This window comes from Mus caroli, unplaced genomic scaffold (assembly GCF_978045245.1).
Source record: "Mus caroli unplaced genomic scaffold, Mus_caroli_1 scaffold_20, whole genome shotgun sequence".
In the NCBI taxonomy this organism is placed as follows: Eukaryota; Metazoa; Chordata; class Mammalia; order Rodentia; family Muridae; genus Mus; species Mus caroli.
In genome coordinates this window covers 42,417,056-42,434,056 of record NW_028227275.1, presented here as the reverse complement: position 1 = coordinate 42,434,056, position 17,001 = coordinate 42,417,056, and the positions used below count along the sequence as shown (strand labels likewise).

Sequence of the window (17,001 nt, the reverse complement as noted above, 5' to 3'; positions counted from 1 at the left end):
TTCTATCGTGTTGGAACAAGGTCTCCGCACAACAAATCACCTGTGTCACTAGTGTGAAATGGCAATGGCGAATTTTTCATTTGTTCCAGGTGGAAGAATTACCAAGTGCAAACAGGAAATGGAACGATCAAACAGAACTTTCCGTACACTACCGATAACGCTGTCTGTGCTTGTTGGTGTTTTCTGTCCTCCCACCAATGCAAACCGCGATGGGTTTGCTTGAGCCAGTATTTTAGTCTTTCGGTAAAAGCAAAAAGTAACTCAAGGATAGAGATCTTGCCTCCCATGCCCGAGGCAGTAGGTTCAATCCCCAGTGCTGGAAGGAAGTTTCTCTGTGTAGATGGTTTACATCTACATCTAGAGATATTTAAGCATGCATATGGCGCATATTCATAAATACAACCATACACAGTACCTATCAGCTAAAACAGCTCTACCATGCCCTAGAAAGAATGTTTCTCCGGAGCGCTGATGGGCTTGCTTCTTTGTTTGATTTTGTTTTTCCTTAGTTTTGTTTGGTTACTGTGTTTTCTCCTTTTCCTTGCAGCACTGGGGATAGAATCTAAGGCCTTGGGCGTGGTAGGCAAACACTCTATCCTTTAGTTATTTTTTGCCTTTTACCAAAAAAATAAGTACGGACTTATTTTTCTGCCGCGGTTTGCATTTTTTCTGCCAGACACCACCCACTGGAGAGGTCCTGGAACCTGCGGGCCGCTGCGGGCTGAGCAGACACTTCCGCCGCCCCAGGATCGCAGCACAGAGGAAAGGGCCCCAGCGCACTTGCCGCCCGGACCTCTGAGGCCGCGGGGTCTTTCGGCCGCTCCTGGCCGAGTCCTCGCCTGTTCGCTTAGGGACAGAGATGAGCGCACTCACGCGAATACGAACAACCGTGCAAGTCAAAAGAAGGCCGCCAGGGTGTAGCGGCCTCCTTCCATCCACAGTCCCATGCCCCGCCCCCTCAGGGGGCGCACTTCCGGCCGCAAGGGCGCTCGGGAACGCGAATCGCGAGCCTCCACCAACCAGCGGCTGTGCTGGATGGGCGCAGGTGCGCGCGCATCACGGCGCAGGTTCGAATCTCCGGCGCTGCGCGGCGGCTCCCCCACAACATCCCATCCGCCCTGGGGACGGCCGAGCTCCGTGCTGCCCTCCGCCCTCGGCCGCCGCCCGCGCGACCCTCGTCCCTGGCCCATGGCCAAGCGGCGTGCGGCTGAGTCGCTCACGTTCCGCGTGCCTTGGAAGCGGCTCCTGCTCAGCGACTTCCCCGAGGAGCCGCCGCTCTGGGTCCCGCCGTCTGGGACGGCTCGGCCCCTCAAGCGCCAGGGGGACGCGGGGACCATGGCGGAGCCTGCGTCTGCGCCCCGCAAGCGACGCGGCGGCGGGGACGACAGACAGGAGCTGCAGGGCTGTAGCCGGGAGCCCGGAGAGCCACCTCCTGGCGAGCAGGAGGAACCCCGGGCCGCGGGCGGCGGCGACAGAGTAGAAAGCGCGGGCAGCTCGCAAGTAGCCGACGGGGTGCACAGCCAGGTAGGTCCGCTACTCACTAGCGCGGAAGTCGGGCCATCGAGTGGGCCAGACGGGCTGGACCTTAGAGGGTCAGCTCAGTGACCAACGGGAGGGAGGCGTTTAATTTGATGGCGAATGCTGTAGAACTTCTAGCATGCTTTCCAGTAGCATTCATCAGAGGACCCGTTAACTCCTAAGGTTCAGTGCTGTGAGAATGGATTGTTGGACCTCTCCGCTGCTTTGTTTTGGTAGCCGCTAGCCGTGTGATCAGACAGAATACACTAGAAATATAATTTGACCAAACTTATGTGTTTTAAGTGTAGGAAGAGTAGGAGCTCCAAATATGTTTAAGATAAAGGGTCAGGTTCTGAACAGTGTTACACACGAAGCAACTTGCCACATATTGGGTGTACTGTTTGTTAATTTTATTTTAGACACGTGACTAGAAAACTTCAAGTGAGTGTTTTGTTTTTCGACACAGGGTTTCTCTATGTGTAGCTCTGGCTGTCCTGGAACTCACTCTGTAGACCAGGCTGGCCTTGAACTCAGAAATCCGCCTGCCACTGCCTCCCAAGCGCTGGGATTAAAGGCGTGCGCCACCACTGCCCGGCCTTTGAGTGAGTTATAACCCATACTATATATGTATCGCACAGCATTGGCCCAATTTAGGGACCCAAGAGCCTTCTTTAAAGCAGTTCTTGCATAAGTTGGTGGAGTATGGGGTGAAGAAGCAAGGGTAATTCTTAGAGCTCGCCAAATTCAGCCACCTTGGCATGCGTCTGCCCAGTGTCCTTTTCTAGTTATTTTATAACAAAGTTGATAAGATAACGGAGATTTTCTCTTCATGTAGCCCTGGCTGTCCTGGACCAGGTTGGCCTCGAACCCAGAGATCCATATTCCTCTTGCCTTTCGAGTGCTGAGATTAAAGGCGTTCAGAGAGATTATCTTTCAATACTACATTCACTGTTTTTAGGTGAAGTTACTGGTTTCTTAAAGCAGAAGTATTGGATGTAACTGCAGGCACCCTAGCTTTATGTGCACAGGTGATGAGAGAGACTGACTGGCCAAGGGGAGTAAGCAGACACCACACCATCCAGTCCTTGCTTAAACACAGTTGGCTAGACCTGTTGGTCTTCCCTTGTGTTAGTAGCAGCCAGCAGAAGACGGAGAGGCCCAGGAGTGTTCTGTCAGCTCTGCTCCTTGAGTTCCTTATCTTCTGAAGAACCTTGAGAAGATAGGGATTCTCCATCTTTTCTAGCTTCCAAAGACAAAGGTTTGTTTTAAGAGCTAATCATCCAGGAGAAAAGGATGTAACAAGAAGCAAACTGGTATCAGTGTCTGCCTGATTTCTGCTTGCTCAGATGAGGGCGTAAATCCTTGCCCTAACGCTATGGATAGTCTTGTGTAGGAAATGGTGCCACAGGTGTCTTCTTTCCAGGCACAGTACTTGCCTACTTTGTGTTGTCAGACTTAAGGATGTCACCTTTATTGTTGCATACAAACACTCACATGTGTGTGTATACACAACTTACATGTGTATATAGAGAGGGGATAACTTAATGTATACATATACTTTTAACTAGACAGAGCCAAGAGTGCATATATGTTATATATAAAGTGCATTTTTAATAACAGTATAACTTTATGCAGGTCAGTTGCTTAGCTAATATTGCATGGTATGGTTAAATAGCAGAAATGTTTCCTAGAGAAATAGTCAATGACACATTATTAGGGATCTGTGATACCTAGCAATAGTGTGCATTTACTCTGCTCATTTTTAATTCTCACAGTGATCCTAATTTATGCTTCTAATGAGGTAGGGTCAGCGATTCTTGTCAGTTATTCAGGTTTGACCCGTTTCTCTCCAGTTTTTACCGTGTGTCTGTGTTTGTGTGTATGTGTCTGTCTGTCTGTGTCCGTCTGTGTGTGTGTGTACTGAGCCATTTCACCGCCCTATGTCTTTTGCCTTCATTGTATCTTTATCTCAATATTAAATTCCCCAAAGACTAATTCTTTCTGCCTTGCAAGGCTGACTGCCCGGCTGCTGCAGGTGGCACGATGCTTTCCCTGGACTCCACGTTGCCATGTGGCCCCTGAGCATTGACAGGTAGCCACTTTTGGATAGCGCCAGGAGTGTAAGATACACTCTCCATTCTGAAAAGAGTGCATCATACCCTTAAGTTTTGAAGTTGAAACAATGTTTTGGCTATATTGGGACAAGTAAGATTGAAGTTAGCCTCACTTGGTTTTCATTGTTACAGCAGTATGTACCTTGGTTGTGGTTTCCAGTGAACAGTGTGAAGGTGTTATGGTAGCAAGTATAAACTTAACCCAGTGTAGGAAGGCTTTGATCCACCGAGACTAGCACCCATCAGCCTGGTGGGGCTCCAGGGCAGTTCTCTTTGCATGGAGTATTTTGAGGATGTTGTGCCAGTTTTAACATCACTACTTAAAGTAATTTTGTAATCATTTAAGGTAAAGTGCTTAATGCTTGGTAGACCTGTTTATATCAGTCATACCAATTGTCAATTCATTGTTTTTCACTTTATCATGTTTATAAGTCGGGCAGTGGTGGCACAAGCTTTCAGTCCCAGCACTTGGGAGGCAGAGACCAGCCTGGTCTACAGAGTGAGTTCCAGGACAGCCAGGGCTACACAGAGAAACCCTGTCTTGAAAAACCAAAATGAAAAAAAGAGAGAGAGAGAGAAAACTATGTATCATGTTTACATTCCTAAACTTTACTGAAGGTCATGAAATATTTTAACCTCGATGTTAATCTCAATCCTAAACATCAGTGAAAAGTAGGCTATAAGGGTGTATATATGTTTTAAATCTCATTTCTCATTGAAACACTGGCTGCTTTCCCAGAGGGACCAGGGTGCAATTCTAAACCCCACATGATGACTTAAGAACAGTGTGTTAGAAACTCCAAACTCGGGGGCTCTGATGCCCTCTTCTGGATTCTCCAGGTACTACATGCCCATAGTACAGGCAAAACACCCAGGCACATTAAAAAAGAACACTTTACTTTTTTTTTTTAAGATGCTATGTAGGAACTTCTTTTAAAATTAGATTATTAGCAAATACAAATCTACAGATTTGATTGGGCATGTAAAGTGCTTTATCCAAAATCAAAACTATTTGTTGAAATGAAAAAGACTGTGTAAATTGTATTTGATTATTTTCCAAACAAGTAATTTAGAACGTAGTTATTGCCCTGGCCCTTGCTGCCGAGCCTGAGGACTTGAGTTCAGTCCCCGAAACTCAGCATAGTAGAAGGAATACTTCTACTTAAAGTCGGCCTCTGTCGTTGGTGTGTGCCACCGAAATAAATCCGTGTAATAAATCAGTGTTACTGGGAAAATGTGTAGGTAGCCCAGCTTAGCTCCCGCCTTGGCCTTCTGAGTGCTCTGACTGGGATGTCAATCTGCTCCCCTGACACAAAGCAGTTATTTCCTGGTGTTTGCATGCGGCGTGCGTGCGTGCGTGCGTGCGCGCGCTGCGGGGAGTGCCATTTTCTAACCAGTGATATTTTTATCTTTTTCCTTTCCTAAAGCAGCCTGAAGAGTTTTGGCAGTATAATACATTCCAGTATTGGAGGAACCCTCTGCCACCTCTTGATCTGGCAGCTCTTGAAGATGTGAGTGCAAACAGCCTGACAGAAACACTTGAGGACAAGAATGAAGGAGTTGAGATTGACATGGAGTCCTGACAGAAGCATCTGAAGAAATGGGATTCTCTGAATTTGAGGAGTCCTAAAGGAAAAGTTCTTTTCCATACTTGACATGATCCTTTTTTCAAACCTGAAAACTGAGGAAGGGTTTTGGGATAAACAACTAATGACTGCTGAATCTCCTAATGGAGAGCTGCCGCGGGTGTGGGAGAGCTGCAGACAAAATACTTCGTGTTTGCATTTTAATGAAAAAGTTTTGTTCACGCTCTTGACTTTGAAGATGCTTATCTTGGAAAAGGAGGTTTTGGCAGTTTCAGAGGAAGCACTCAGGTCTGCTGCACTTGTTCTGGCAAATGTCCCTTTGCACCACAAAGCTTATTTGTGGTACACGGAATGAATACATTTATGCAGCTGATGCTCATAAATACTTGCTAGTACAACTTATTGGATCCCCTTGGTTGAACAAATAGGAGACTTGAGTATCTATGCAAAATTAAAATGTGAGATTGTTTCTGAAAACTAACCTTGTTTTAAAAGAGTGTAAACTTAAACTAGTGAGAACTTCCATTTGGGTAGCTTGTTTTACCTTTCACTATTTGCTGTTTATTAACAGCATAGGCAATGAATCTAGCCAAACAATGGATAGAGAACAGTAGGAAGCAGACGCCTGCCCCTCCTCCCTTTTTCTGAGGTGAAAGAAATGATCTGGTCAGCTTACTAATTTTGTTTTGAGGACATTTTTTATATTGTTTATATTACTTTAGACCTGTAGTTCTCAACACTGATAGCACTTTAACCATCTCTGCTCAAGCCCTGGTCCTAGAGAGATCTCATTCAATTATTTGAAGGTGGCTTTACACATAGGTTTTTGTTTTATTTTATTTTATTTTTTTGCACCGATTCTTTATCCCTGTGTTGTGCAGATGGGGCCAGAACCACTAGACTAGCAGCCTTTCCTGTTTAAAGGAGATCACTAGTGAGCTGAAGTAATGCCTCTTCATTCCTTTTGTCGGTATCTTGTTATGTTACTTGATTTGTCATTGCTAAGTTATTGTGTTACAATTTTATTTTTAATAAAGTACACTGTTTATGTTTGAGCTATGTATCAGTGATTAATTTTGTATTGGATTCTTGATGGTGTTTCTTTACCTCATTCTTTATCTGCTGATAGACACTGAGGCCGAGTCCACTTGCTCCTCCTGTGACTACAGCAGGGATAACCGCGGGCGTCCACATATCTCTCTAATAGGATATAGCGTCTTCTGGACACATGCCCAGAAGTGGTATAGCTTCCTCATGTGGTAGATCTATTTTTGCCTTCCGAGGGTTTGTTGTTTTGTTTTGAGAACTCTATGCTGACACATTAGTGGCTGTGGCTGTGGTAGTTGACACTCCCATGAGTGAGTTTTTTTTTCCCATGTTTTCTCCAGCATTTGTTAGCATCTGGCTTTTTTGGTTTTGTCTCTTTCTTTAAAGATTTATTTATTTATTTTATGTATATACAAAATACTAAAAGTAATCTGTAAATTAAATGCACTCCTCCCCAAAAGTTCAATTGACCCTCTTCATGGAACTAGAAAACAAAAATCCTAAAATTCATACGGATTCACAGTGACAGAGCCACAGCCGTCCTAAGACTGCCAGAGGTATTGACTGGCCTCAAATTACATTCGAGAGCCACAGTGTCAAAGACAGAATGCTGGACCTAAAACAGACATAGATCAATGGAATAGAACTAGAAGCCAAACAAACCTAACAGCCATGGCCAGCTAGTTTTGTGTCAACAGTACACCAGGGTGGGGAACCCGGTTTAACAAATGGTGCTGGCAAAACTGCACTCATCTACAGAAGAATCAAGTTAGAGCTATATCTCTCAAATTGATCAAAACAAAGTCAAGGTGGACCAGCAACTTTAAACCATGAAATGATGAGATGGCTAGAGAGAAGCATAGAGATGCCACTTGGAAATGTAGGTACAGACAATATGTTCTGAATAGATTCTAACATCCAAGAAAGCAGAGGACTAACATATAGAATTGTGTGAAATTAAAAAGCTCCTTCAAGGGCTGGAGAGATGGCTCAGAGGTTAAGAGCACTGTCCGCTCTTCCAGAAGTCCTGAGTTCAATTCCCAGCAACCACATGGTGGCTCACAACCACCTGGTGCCCTCTCCTGGCTTGTAGGCATAAATGTGAGCAGAACACTGTTCATAATCTTTTTTTTTTTTTAAGACTTCTTTATTATATGTAAGTACACTGTAGCTGTCTTCAGACACACCAGAAGAGGTGTGTGCTCTTAACCACTGAACCATCTCTCCAGCCCAATAAATAATTTTTTGTTTTTTGTTTTTGTTTTTCGAGACAGGGTTTCTCTGTGTAGCCCTGGCTGTCCTGGAACTCACTCTGTAGACCAGGCTGGCCTCGAACTAAGAAATCCGCCTGCCTCTGCCTCCCGACTGCTGGGATTAAAGGCGTGCACCACCACCGCCTGGCCCAATAAATAAATCTTAAAACAAAACAAAAAAAAACAACTCAAAGCAAAAGAAGCTTCAGTGGGGTGAGGAGATGGCCTACACAATGGACAACTTTGACAGACAAGGAGCTAATATATAAAGAACGGTGAAACTTGACACACATACACACACACTCCACCCAACCAATAAACGTGCTAATGAACTGGACACTTTTTAAAAGAAGCACGACCAAAAAGTATTTTTTAGGAGTTTCATGTCTTTGGCCAGGAGACAAATACAACTTAAAACTACGTAGTGATTACATCTCATTCCAGTCAAAATGGCTATTAAGTAACAGATGCCAAGATAAAGGTGGAACACACCTTTAATCCCAGCACTTGAGAAGCACAAATGTCTTTGGGTTCAAGGTCAGCATGGTCAACAGGGTACAAAGTTCCAGGACTACACAGAGGCCATCTCAAAAAAGCAAACAAACAAAAAAAGAAACTGGGCTGGTGAGACGGCTTAGTGGGTAAGAGCACTGACTGCTCTTCCAAAGGTCCTGAGTTCAATTCCCAGCATGGTGGCTCACAATCACAAGTAATGAGAACTGACTCCCTCTTCTGGTGTGTCTAAAGTCAGCTACAGCATATTTATTTATATTAATAAATAAAGCTTTGGGCCGGAGAGAACAGGGACTGAGTGAGTGGGCCAACCAGAGCAAGCGGGGCCGTCCTAGCTAGCAGGATTGACCAGTATAATGAAGGCTTACAACTATCTGTACAGCTACTTTTAGTAGTATAGCTATCCTCACTAATTACTTACTGGTCTATAAGCATGGAAAGTCACCATTGCAGGCATGCCCAAACTGCAGCCTGTGAACCACATGAACCGAAGAATATGGCTATGGTCCAACACAAGATCATCAACTTACATAAAATATGAAATAATTTTGCAATTTGTTTTTGTAACTCAGTTGTGTGGTTCTGAGATGAACACTTCAATGATGTGTTAACAATTAGAATGTGCCTGGTAGAATCATCCTCAGATTTATTGTTTTAAAGCGTTTGTTTCGGTTTTTGTTTTGTCTTTTTTTGTTGTTTTAAGCTTTTGGAAATGGGGATTTTTTTTTTTCCCCGTAAATTTCTTTTTCAGTGAGCTCATTATTATATAAAAATGCTACTGACTGAAGTTTTGGAAATTTTGTTGGTTTTTTGTTTTGTTGATTTTATTTTTTGTTTGTTTTGTTTTTAATTTATGTGTCTGTCGGAGGACAGGCTATGCATATGGGGTATGGATACCTGTGGAAGCCAGAGGTCATCAGGTTCTCTAGAGCTGAAGTTATAGGCAATTGCAAAGTGCTGGGCGTGAGTGCAGGAAACCCAGCTTGGGTCCTCTGCAAGAGCAATGTGCATTCTTACCTCTGGGCCCTCTTCAGCCCCAGCTCTGAGTTTCAGTTGAGTTTTCTGTGCAGCAATTTTATTGAAAGAATTACCAGATCTACTTCCTGGTTGAGTTCATAAGTCTTAAGTACACAGACTCATGTAAACAGTAAAAAAAAAAAATTCATTTCAAAATGAATTTACATAAATTATATATAGAAACAAAGAAAGTAAATATGTATCTTTCCACTTGTGCAAACTAGGAAAACCATGGCAAAAATTAACAAATGGGGTCAGCTAATTACAAAAATAGGATAAAGAAAAAAAAAGGAGAAAGAAGGGTTGTTGGACATCATGCTTTAACCACATATTTCAACTGGTTTGAGATTTAGTTACATCTACAAGATCTGAGTAGCACCTAACAATTCTTGATGAAATAATCGGATATGTCACTAAGCTGCACATTGGAGCATGGGAGGAATCTTAAAATCCCAGAAGCACAAAGTCATATCAAAAGATACAGCAATCAATCTGTATAAGCTGGCAGAATGTTATTGTGTAGGTTTGTATACTCAAGAAACTGCCACACATGGGTCTCTCTCTCTCTCTCTCTCTCTCTCTCTCTCTCTCTCTCTCTCCTCCCCTCCTTCCCTCCCTCCTCCCCTCCCTTCCTTTGTGTCTTGTGTCTGTCTGTCTGTCTGTCTGCCCACCCTTGTTTTGTTTTGAGATAGGGTCTCTATATATCCCTGACTGTCCTGGGACTCACTATATAGACCAGGCTAGATTAGAACTCAACAGAGATCAGATCGTCTGCTTCTGTTCCTCAAGTGCTAGGAATTTATTTATTCTATTTATATGAGTACTTTGTAGCTGTCTTCAGACACACAAGAAGAGGGCATCAGATCTCATTACAGATGGTTGTGAGCCACCTTGTGGTTGCTGGCAATTGAACTCAGGACCTCTGGAAGAGCAGTCAGTGTTCCTAACTGCTGAGCCATCTCTCCAGCCCTGGAGAAACTTCTTAAAGAGACATGTCTTAGTTTCTTTTCCTGCTGTAATAAAATATGACAACAAAAGTCATTTAGGGGAACTTATGACTTTGGCTCATAGTCTCAAGGTAGACTTCATCACAGGAGGGAAGTCAAGGCAGCAGCAGCATGAAGCAGCTGGCTGCATCCCATCCACAATCTGGACCAGAGAACAATAAATGCATACTGCTACTAAGTTCCCTTTCATCATTTATACAGTGCAGGATATAGCTCAGGCAATGGTGTACCAACAGTGCACAGGGGTTCACACTCCAATGACCTTAGTCAAGACAATCCCTGACAGGCATGCCCAGGTCATCTCCCAGGTGATCCTAGATTCTGTCAAGGTGACAATCAACATCAGCCATCACAGAATACGACACACAGAGAAAGAAGAAAGTTTCAACCATGAGAATACTTTATGAGATTGGCTTAGGGTTTCCATTGCTGTGAAGAGACACACAACTAAGGCAGCTGCTATAAAAGACAACATTTAACTGGGGATAGCTTAGAGTTCCAGAGGTTTAGCCCTTTGTCATCCTAGTGGGAAACATGGCAGCATTCAAGGAGACATGGTGCTGGAGAAGGAGTTGAGAGTTCTGCATCTTGATCTGAAGCCTGCCAGAGGGAGCCAATCATCTTCAGGCAACTGGGAGGAGGCTCTCTTTCCACACTGGGTTGAGCTTAAGTATTAGGAGACCTTAAAGCCCATCTATACAGTGATACAATTCCTCCAACAGGACCACACCTCCTAAATAGTGCCACTTCCCATGGGCCAAACATGTTCAAAGCACCACAGAGATGAACAGATGGTCCAAAGAGAGTCAAGTAGGAATAAACTATGTTAATGCAGCAAATCTCTAAAATTCTCAAAGGACTACCAACAAAACAAACAGCTAAAACTGCCAACAAAAGCTTCAGTAATAGCAAACCCCTCAATAGTAAACTTGAATACAAATGGTGGCCGTACTTATATGCACTGACTGGAATTAAACAAAACGAAGCAAAATAAAAACAACAAAAACACAAAAAACAACAACAAAAAGACCAAGATCCAACTTATATACCCACTGAGACATATAGAAATTGAGAATCAAAAATTTAAGTCAACCTAAGTAGCCATAGTGATTCTCATATATGAAAAGGAAAATCCAAACTAAAACCAGTCAAATGAGATAAGAGGGTCACTCCATGTCAAAAATAGAACAATGCAATAAGAAGATATATAAAGATTTGTTCATCACAAATGATTTGTCCATTACATGCCATGATCACGCATGTATCTCAAGAATTCTAGAGCATGCACATATTTAAACTAAAACCTGAAGGAGGTGAAAAATCAACAGTGTGCTGAGGAGACTCATATACAAAAGCAAACATTTCACTTAAAACACATCTTTGGGCTGGAGAGATGGCTCAACGGTTAAGAGCACTACATGGTGGCTCACAACCATCTGTAATGGAATCTGATGCTCTCTTCTGGTGTCTGAAGACAGTGACAGTGGACTCAGATAAATGAAATAAATAAATCTTAAAACAAAGAAACAAACAAAAACAGCAAAAACCAAACCAAACTAAAACAAAAAAGCAACCCAACCACACATCCTTCCTGTCACCATAGGGCCTAACAATTATGCATCCTGGAAGTGGAAATAACTAACCATGCCTCTACTAGACTCAAGAGAAACCCATGACTGGGTTTCGGCTCTCTCTCTCTCTCTCTCTCTCTCTCTCTCTCTCGGTTTGTTTGTTTGTTTGTTTTGTTTTAAGACAGGCTCTCTCTATATCCCTGGCTGTCCTGGGACCAGGCTGGATAGGAACTCACAGAGCTCAGATCTGTCTGCTTCTGCAAAAGTGAGTAGTGAGCAAGAGCATATAGTTTGCAAAATTAAGTAATACACATTAACACGAACAAGGAATAATTCTACTCAGGTGTGACCCGCACATTTAAATATGGCACCATTTTCCTGAGCTACATCAGCAAAAGTTTTATACTGAGTGCTTGTCACACGAGAAGCCTTTTTCAGGCGATAAATGGTTAATACAGTTTTAGAACCTTGTCAAGAGCTAAGTGTGATAGCTTGCACCTATTTTCCCAGGATGTGGGATGCTGAATTGCAGACTGTCACCAGTTATGGGCCAGGCCTGACTACAGGGTGATTTCTGGGCCTCCTGGACTACGCAGTGAGGCCCTGTGCTCAGTGGATAAGAGCACTAGCTGGTCTTTCAGAGGACACTGGATTGAATGACAACACCCATAGGGTGGCTCACAACTCTCAGCAACTCCAGTACTCTTTAATGCCCTCTTCTGTCTTTTGTAGGAATTGCATGCATGTGGTGCACATGCACATACAAGTGCTGGCAAAACACACATAAAATAATAAAACAATTTTTAAAAATTAAAAAAATATATATCCTACGGGACTGGGGATATAGGACAGTTGCAAAGCAGTTTCCTAATGCGCTGATTCAATTCTTACTACTGAAAAGATTCCTAACAGAATGAGACAATCACATCCATACCCACATGTCAGTGAGTAGGGAGGGGGTAGGGGTGGGGGTGCTGGGGGGAAAAGACAAATGCTGTGTGTTTTCTGTCATGTGAAGAATTTATATGTATATGTGGCATGGGAGAAGAGGGACTGTCTAGTGCTTGTGAGATGCCACCCAGCATATTGATAGAGGGAGGACAAGGCAGGGTGACAGGGACAAATGTGAGTAAAATGCAATGATATATGTATGAAAATGTCGGTCAAATCCACTATTTTGTATAACTATAAGAAAATCAATCAAAAGCTAAAAGTGGGTGGATGAGTACTAGACAAGTTAAAATGTATACAACAGAGTATAGCAAAATTATGAAAACATATTTTAATGAATTTCGGTGAACAAGTATGCAGATGAGAAAAACTAACTTGAAACTTGATGCAGATGGACCACAGGGTGGCAGACTCTCTCTCATGAATTGTTTTGGAGAGAATATAATTACATTCTTTAAAAAAATAATGAAACTATCTTGCTAGATTGGAGATGGGCCTCATACCAGACAAAGAAACTGAGACTAAAGGGCTTATCAGGTTGTGTCTCCCCTCCCCTCCCCTCACATCTCCTCCCCTCTCCTCCCCTCCCCTCTCCTCCCCACCCCTCCTCTCCCATTCTATTGCAATTTTGAGACAAAATTGAGGGAGAGACCAAACTTGACTGACCTAACAACCACGTTGTCAGAACAAACGGAGTGTGTAGTTTGAAAGGTCCCGGCATTCTCTAGCAGACTTGACCAGGGTTGAGTCTCACATCATAGTATTTTAAGTGATCAAACTACTAAGACACACCATGGAAAATGCTGTGGATTTTCAAAAGGAAAGATAATCAACAGATGTTGACCCCAAGGTGATACAGATGTTAGAACTACCAGAATTCAAATAACTCTTAAAATTGTGACTTCTCAGAAAAAATAAGCTAAAAGAAAAAAATAATTATACATATATATGCATATATATGTGGGGTGGTGGTGGTTGTGGCGGTGTTTCTAGCCCTGGCTGGCTTTGAATTCCTTTGGTGGCTGAAAAACAACTTTGAACATCTGATCCTTCTGCCTACACCTCCCTGCTGGGATTACAGGTGTGACACCACACCTGGTTTATGTGTTGCAAGGGAATCAAAGCTAGGGCTTCCTGTATACCAGGCAACTACTCTATCAACTGAGCCACCCCCACCCCCCCAGCCCATACATAGTACATTTAGAGGTTAAAAAAAAAAAAGTAAAGTGAAAGAATGGGTAGATATGCTCAGTAGAACAAAGGAGATGACAGGGAGGAACCAGTGAACTTGACGGCAGATCAGAAGAGATGACCACACCTCAAAAACAAGGAGAAAAGACATTACTACAAAGAATGGAATCTCAGCATCTCATAGTGCAATGTAAAAAACTTAGGACATTTATGTCATTGAAGCCCTAGGAATTATTGAGACAGGAATGTAGCTCAGTGGTAGAGTGCTTGCACAATATGTGTGATGAGGCCCAGGGCTCAGGACCAAAGAAAGAAACAGACACAGCACACACACACACACACACACACACACACACACACACACACACACACATCACCCCCATACCACCCTCTCCCCACACAGAGGTGGTGGTGGAGTGGGGGAGAGAGAGAGAGAAAAGAGAGAGGGGGAACTTAATGTGATATTATATACAACTTTATTTTGAAGAATTACATCAAGTGATCTCTTTATATATATAAACTACGATATCTTTATAAATAAATGGCTTAACAGCCTCATGTCTATTAAAGAAACTGAATTCCTAGCTCGAAACCTTCCGACAGTAAAACTCTGGAGTCCTGTACTTTTGCTGGATAACTCTTACAATCATTTAAGGAAGAAATTATTGAGGTTTTGTCTTTTACTGTGGATTGTAATGCTAAGTTCAGGCCTCCAAGATTTGGAGTCTACAGTAGCCTGAGCAACCCGGCCTCGTCTCCTAGTTCATTCTGATTGATAAATAAAGATGCCAGCAGCCAACAGTTGGGGAGAAGAGATAGGCAGGGTTTAGGTTTCCTGTCCTAGAGACCGTGAGGGAGGAGGCCACCATAAGATAGAGAAGAAGGTTCAGGAGAGCCATCATGGGTTAGGGGCCAAGAGATCATGGCCCAGAGGGCTGCCTAGTTGGAGCTAAGGGCAGCTCAAACGAAACATGGTAAGTATGAATAGGATGTAGATTCGGAGAGCATGGAGGGTAGGCAGCGGTGCTGCTTAAGGCATATTAGAATATGAAGGCTATGTGTGTGTCTTTCATTCAGGAACATAAATGGTCAAAGTTGAGAAGGAATCCCGCAACGGGATTTTAAGAATACTTTCTTTTTATTTTTCAATAAGAATTAGCACAATTTCCTTCAGAAAATTAAAAACATGGGAAAACATTTTATAGTTCATTTTGCAAGGCCAGTATCTCTGATTCCAAAACTAGACAACTATCTCTCATGCATAAGCCTAAAAGTTCTCTAGAAAACGCTGACAAATGAGCAAGCATTACACATTCACATAGGTAATGCACATTCCCCTTTAACTCCTAAGATGAGCTTAATAGAGTTGCATTTATCCTTCTACTTATCTAATTGTTTTTATTTTCATCTTCACATTTCATTTCACCTTTTAATCCAATACAGAAAGATGTTGCCGTCATGATTGATCCTGAACATGATTTGAATACTCACATTTGGGAGTCTTTGGGAACTCTTAATTTGTTGAAGTAACACTGCTCTACCTGTTTATAGATTAGTATTTCAGCCAGCTATCAAACATGCTGGCTCACCCTCCTGATGGAGGGTGGCGCTCTTGCATGGTGCTTATTAAAATTTCAAAACAATAGTTTACTTATATTAATATAGTGTTTCTAACGTGAACTCGTTAAATCGCAGGTGCAAACGTGTGGGATCTTTCTCTGGTGCCCAGTTGCGTTCCAGCCCTGCTTTATGGATAGCTTCTGAACACGGAGTTCCAGGTCAGGCTAGCAGCTGGGGAGTCTGACAAAACTCAGACCTGGTGCCGAACTCTATCTGAGCACAACTAAATCTACCAACAGCTTATATAGCGTGCATTCCTTTTTCTGGTTATACAAATTGCACAGGTACATTTAGGAAAATTAAAGTGCAAAAGGAAAAAAATTGAAATTTTGTTTCCCAGGGGCAACTATAGTCAATATTTTGGTTTGTTAATTCTTACCTATAAATTATACAAATATAGTTGAATCTGTCATGGTTTATTTAATCAAAGTAATTCATGAACATTGTTAAACACATTTGATTTCTGCTCCAGATTTTTTATTGTTTTATCCTATGTCTGCTTTTTGGGATTTTTTTCTGAGCTTGAAATTTCCAGATTTTCAGTGGGAGAGAGGAAGTGGTAAAAGGAGGTATGATGGTATATCAACATGCCCAAGGCTCAGTGTATTCATAAATGAAATTATGAAAGAATAATGTATATTATTATATAGTATAATATTATAATGCAATATATAATATGTTGAATATAATATATTATGATAATGTATATTATTATTTGACAGTTACATATGTATATACATATATGTACATCTATATATGTATATATATATATGAGCTTTCAGTTTATTAAAAAGAAGCAGCCTATAGAAACATAAGCAAAGAGTTGAACACACAAAGAAAGATTATTTTAAACGACACAACATAACTTAGGAGAACTGCTTTGTAGCTTGGGATGATCATTCCACCCAGCCTCTCTTGATGAACGCTGGGAAGGACAGATGACTGTATTTGCCACACATGTCAAATGTCTGTGGAGGACAGAGAGGGTGTTGGATCCCTTGGAGATGGAATTCCAGAAGGTTGTGAGCTTCTCAGCATGGTATGCTGGGATGTGAACTCAGGTCCTCTGGAAGAGCAGCAAGGGCTCTTAACTGCTGAGCCAGCTCTCTACATTGTCAGGTCTCTGGAACAGAGGGTGTGTGTGTGTGTGTGTGACTGACCCCTTTAGTTAATGATATTACAAATTATAACAGTGGTTTATCGAAATATATTCACACAACCATATATTTTAAAGGTAATTTCAGGGATATTTTCAAGACCTCTGATTTGCTTTACAAGTAGGCAAATCAGGGGTCAGGAGTACATTGTGAAACATTTTACTTCTCCTATGTTTTTACACACTTGTAGACATCAGTCTCTTTGAGAACAAATTAATACTGGGAAATGATTTTGTTCTGTGCTTACAACGTATCAGGCACTGTGAGAATGACTAACTACATGGATGAAGACGATGATTGATGTATGTGTGCGTGTCACACTCACACACACACACACACACCACACACACACACACACACACACACACACACGAGTAATTATTTTTTCTCCACTTCTTTCTACCTACCTCTAGCTAAGCCAAAAGGAGGAACGGCTGATGAATCTGTGAGTACCTG

The 17,001-nt window shown here is 42.4% G+C and overlaps 1 protein-coding gene across 2 annotated transcripts; it reads left to right on the top strand.

Annotated features, from left to right (window-relative positions):
* Positions 1-1,022: 1,022 nt before the first annotated feature.
* CUNH9orf40 (chromosome unknown C9orf40 homolog) lies at positions 1,023-6,273 on the top strand. Of its 2 annotated transcripts, none has more exons than XM_021152019.3 (2): positions 1,023-1,524; positions 5,063-6,273. In XM_021152019.3, exons 1-2 carry the CDS (start codon positions 1,036-1,038, stop codon positions 5,213-5,215), a joined length of 642 nt encoding a protein of 213 aa, XP_021007678.2. In that variant the 5' UTR covers positions 1,023-1,035; the 3' UTR covers positions 5,216-6,273. The 2 variants fall into 2 exon arrangements, with proteins under 2 accessions (XP_021007678.2, XP_021007675.2); XM_021152016.3 differs by having other exon boundaries at positions 5,060-6,273.
* Positions 6,274-17,001: the final 10,728 nt, after the last annotated feature.

What these genes read in the sequence shown, in the direction of transcription:
- CUNH9orf40 (XM_021152016.3), top strand. Translation starts at nt 1,036, where the DNA reads ATGGGCGCAGGTGCGCGCGCATCACGGCGCAGGTTCGAATCTCCGGCG. An exon ending in CCGACGGGGTGCACAGCCAG is followed by an intron (nt 1,525 to 5,059) that starts GTAGGTCCGCTA and finishes CCTTTCCTAAAG; the next exon opens with CAGCCTGAAGAGTTTTGGCA.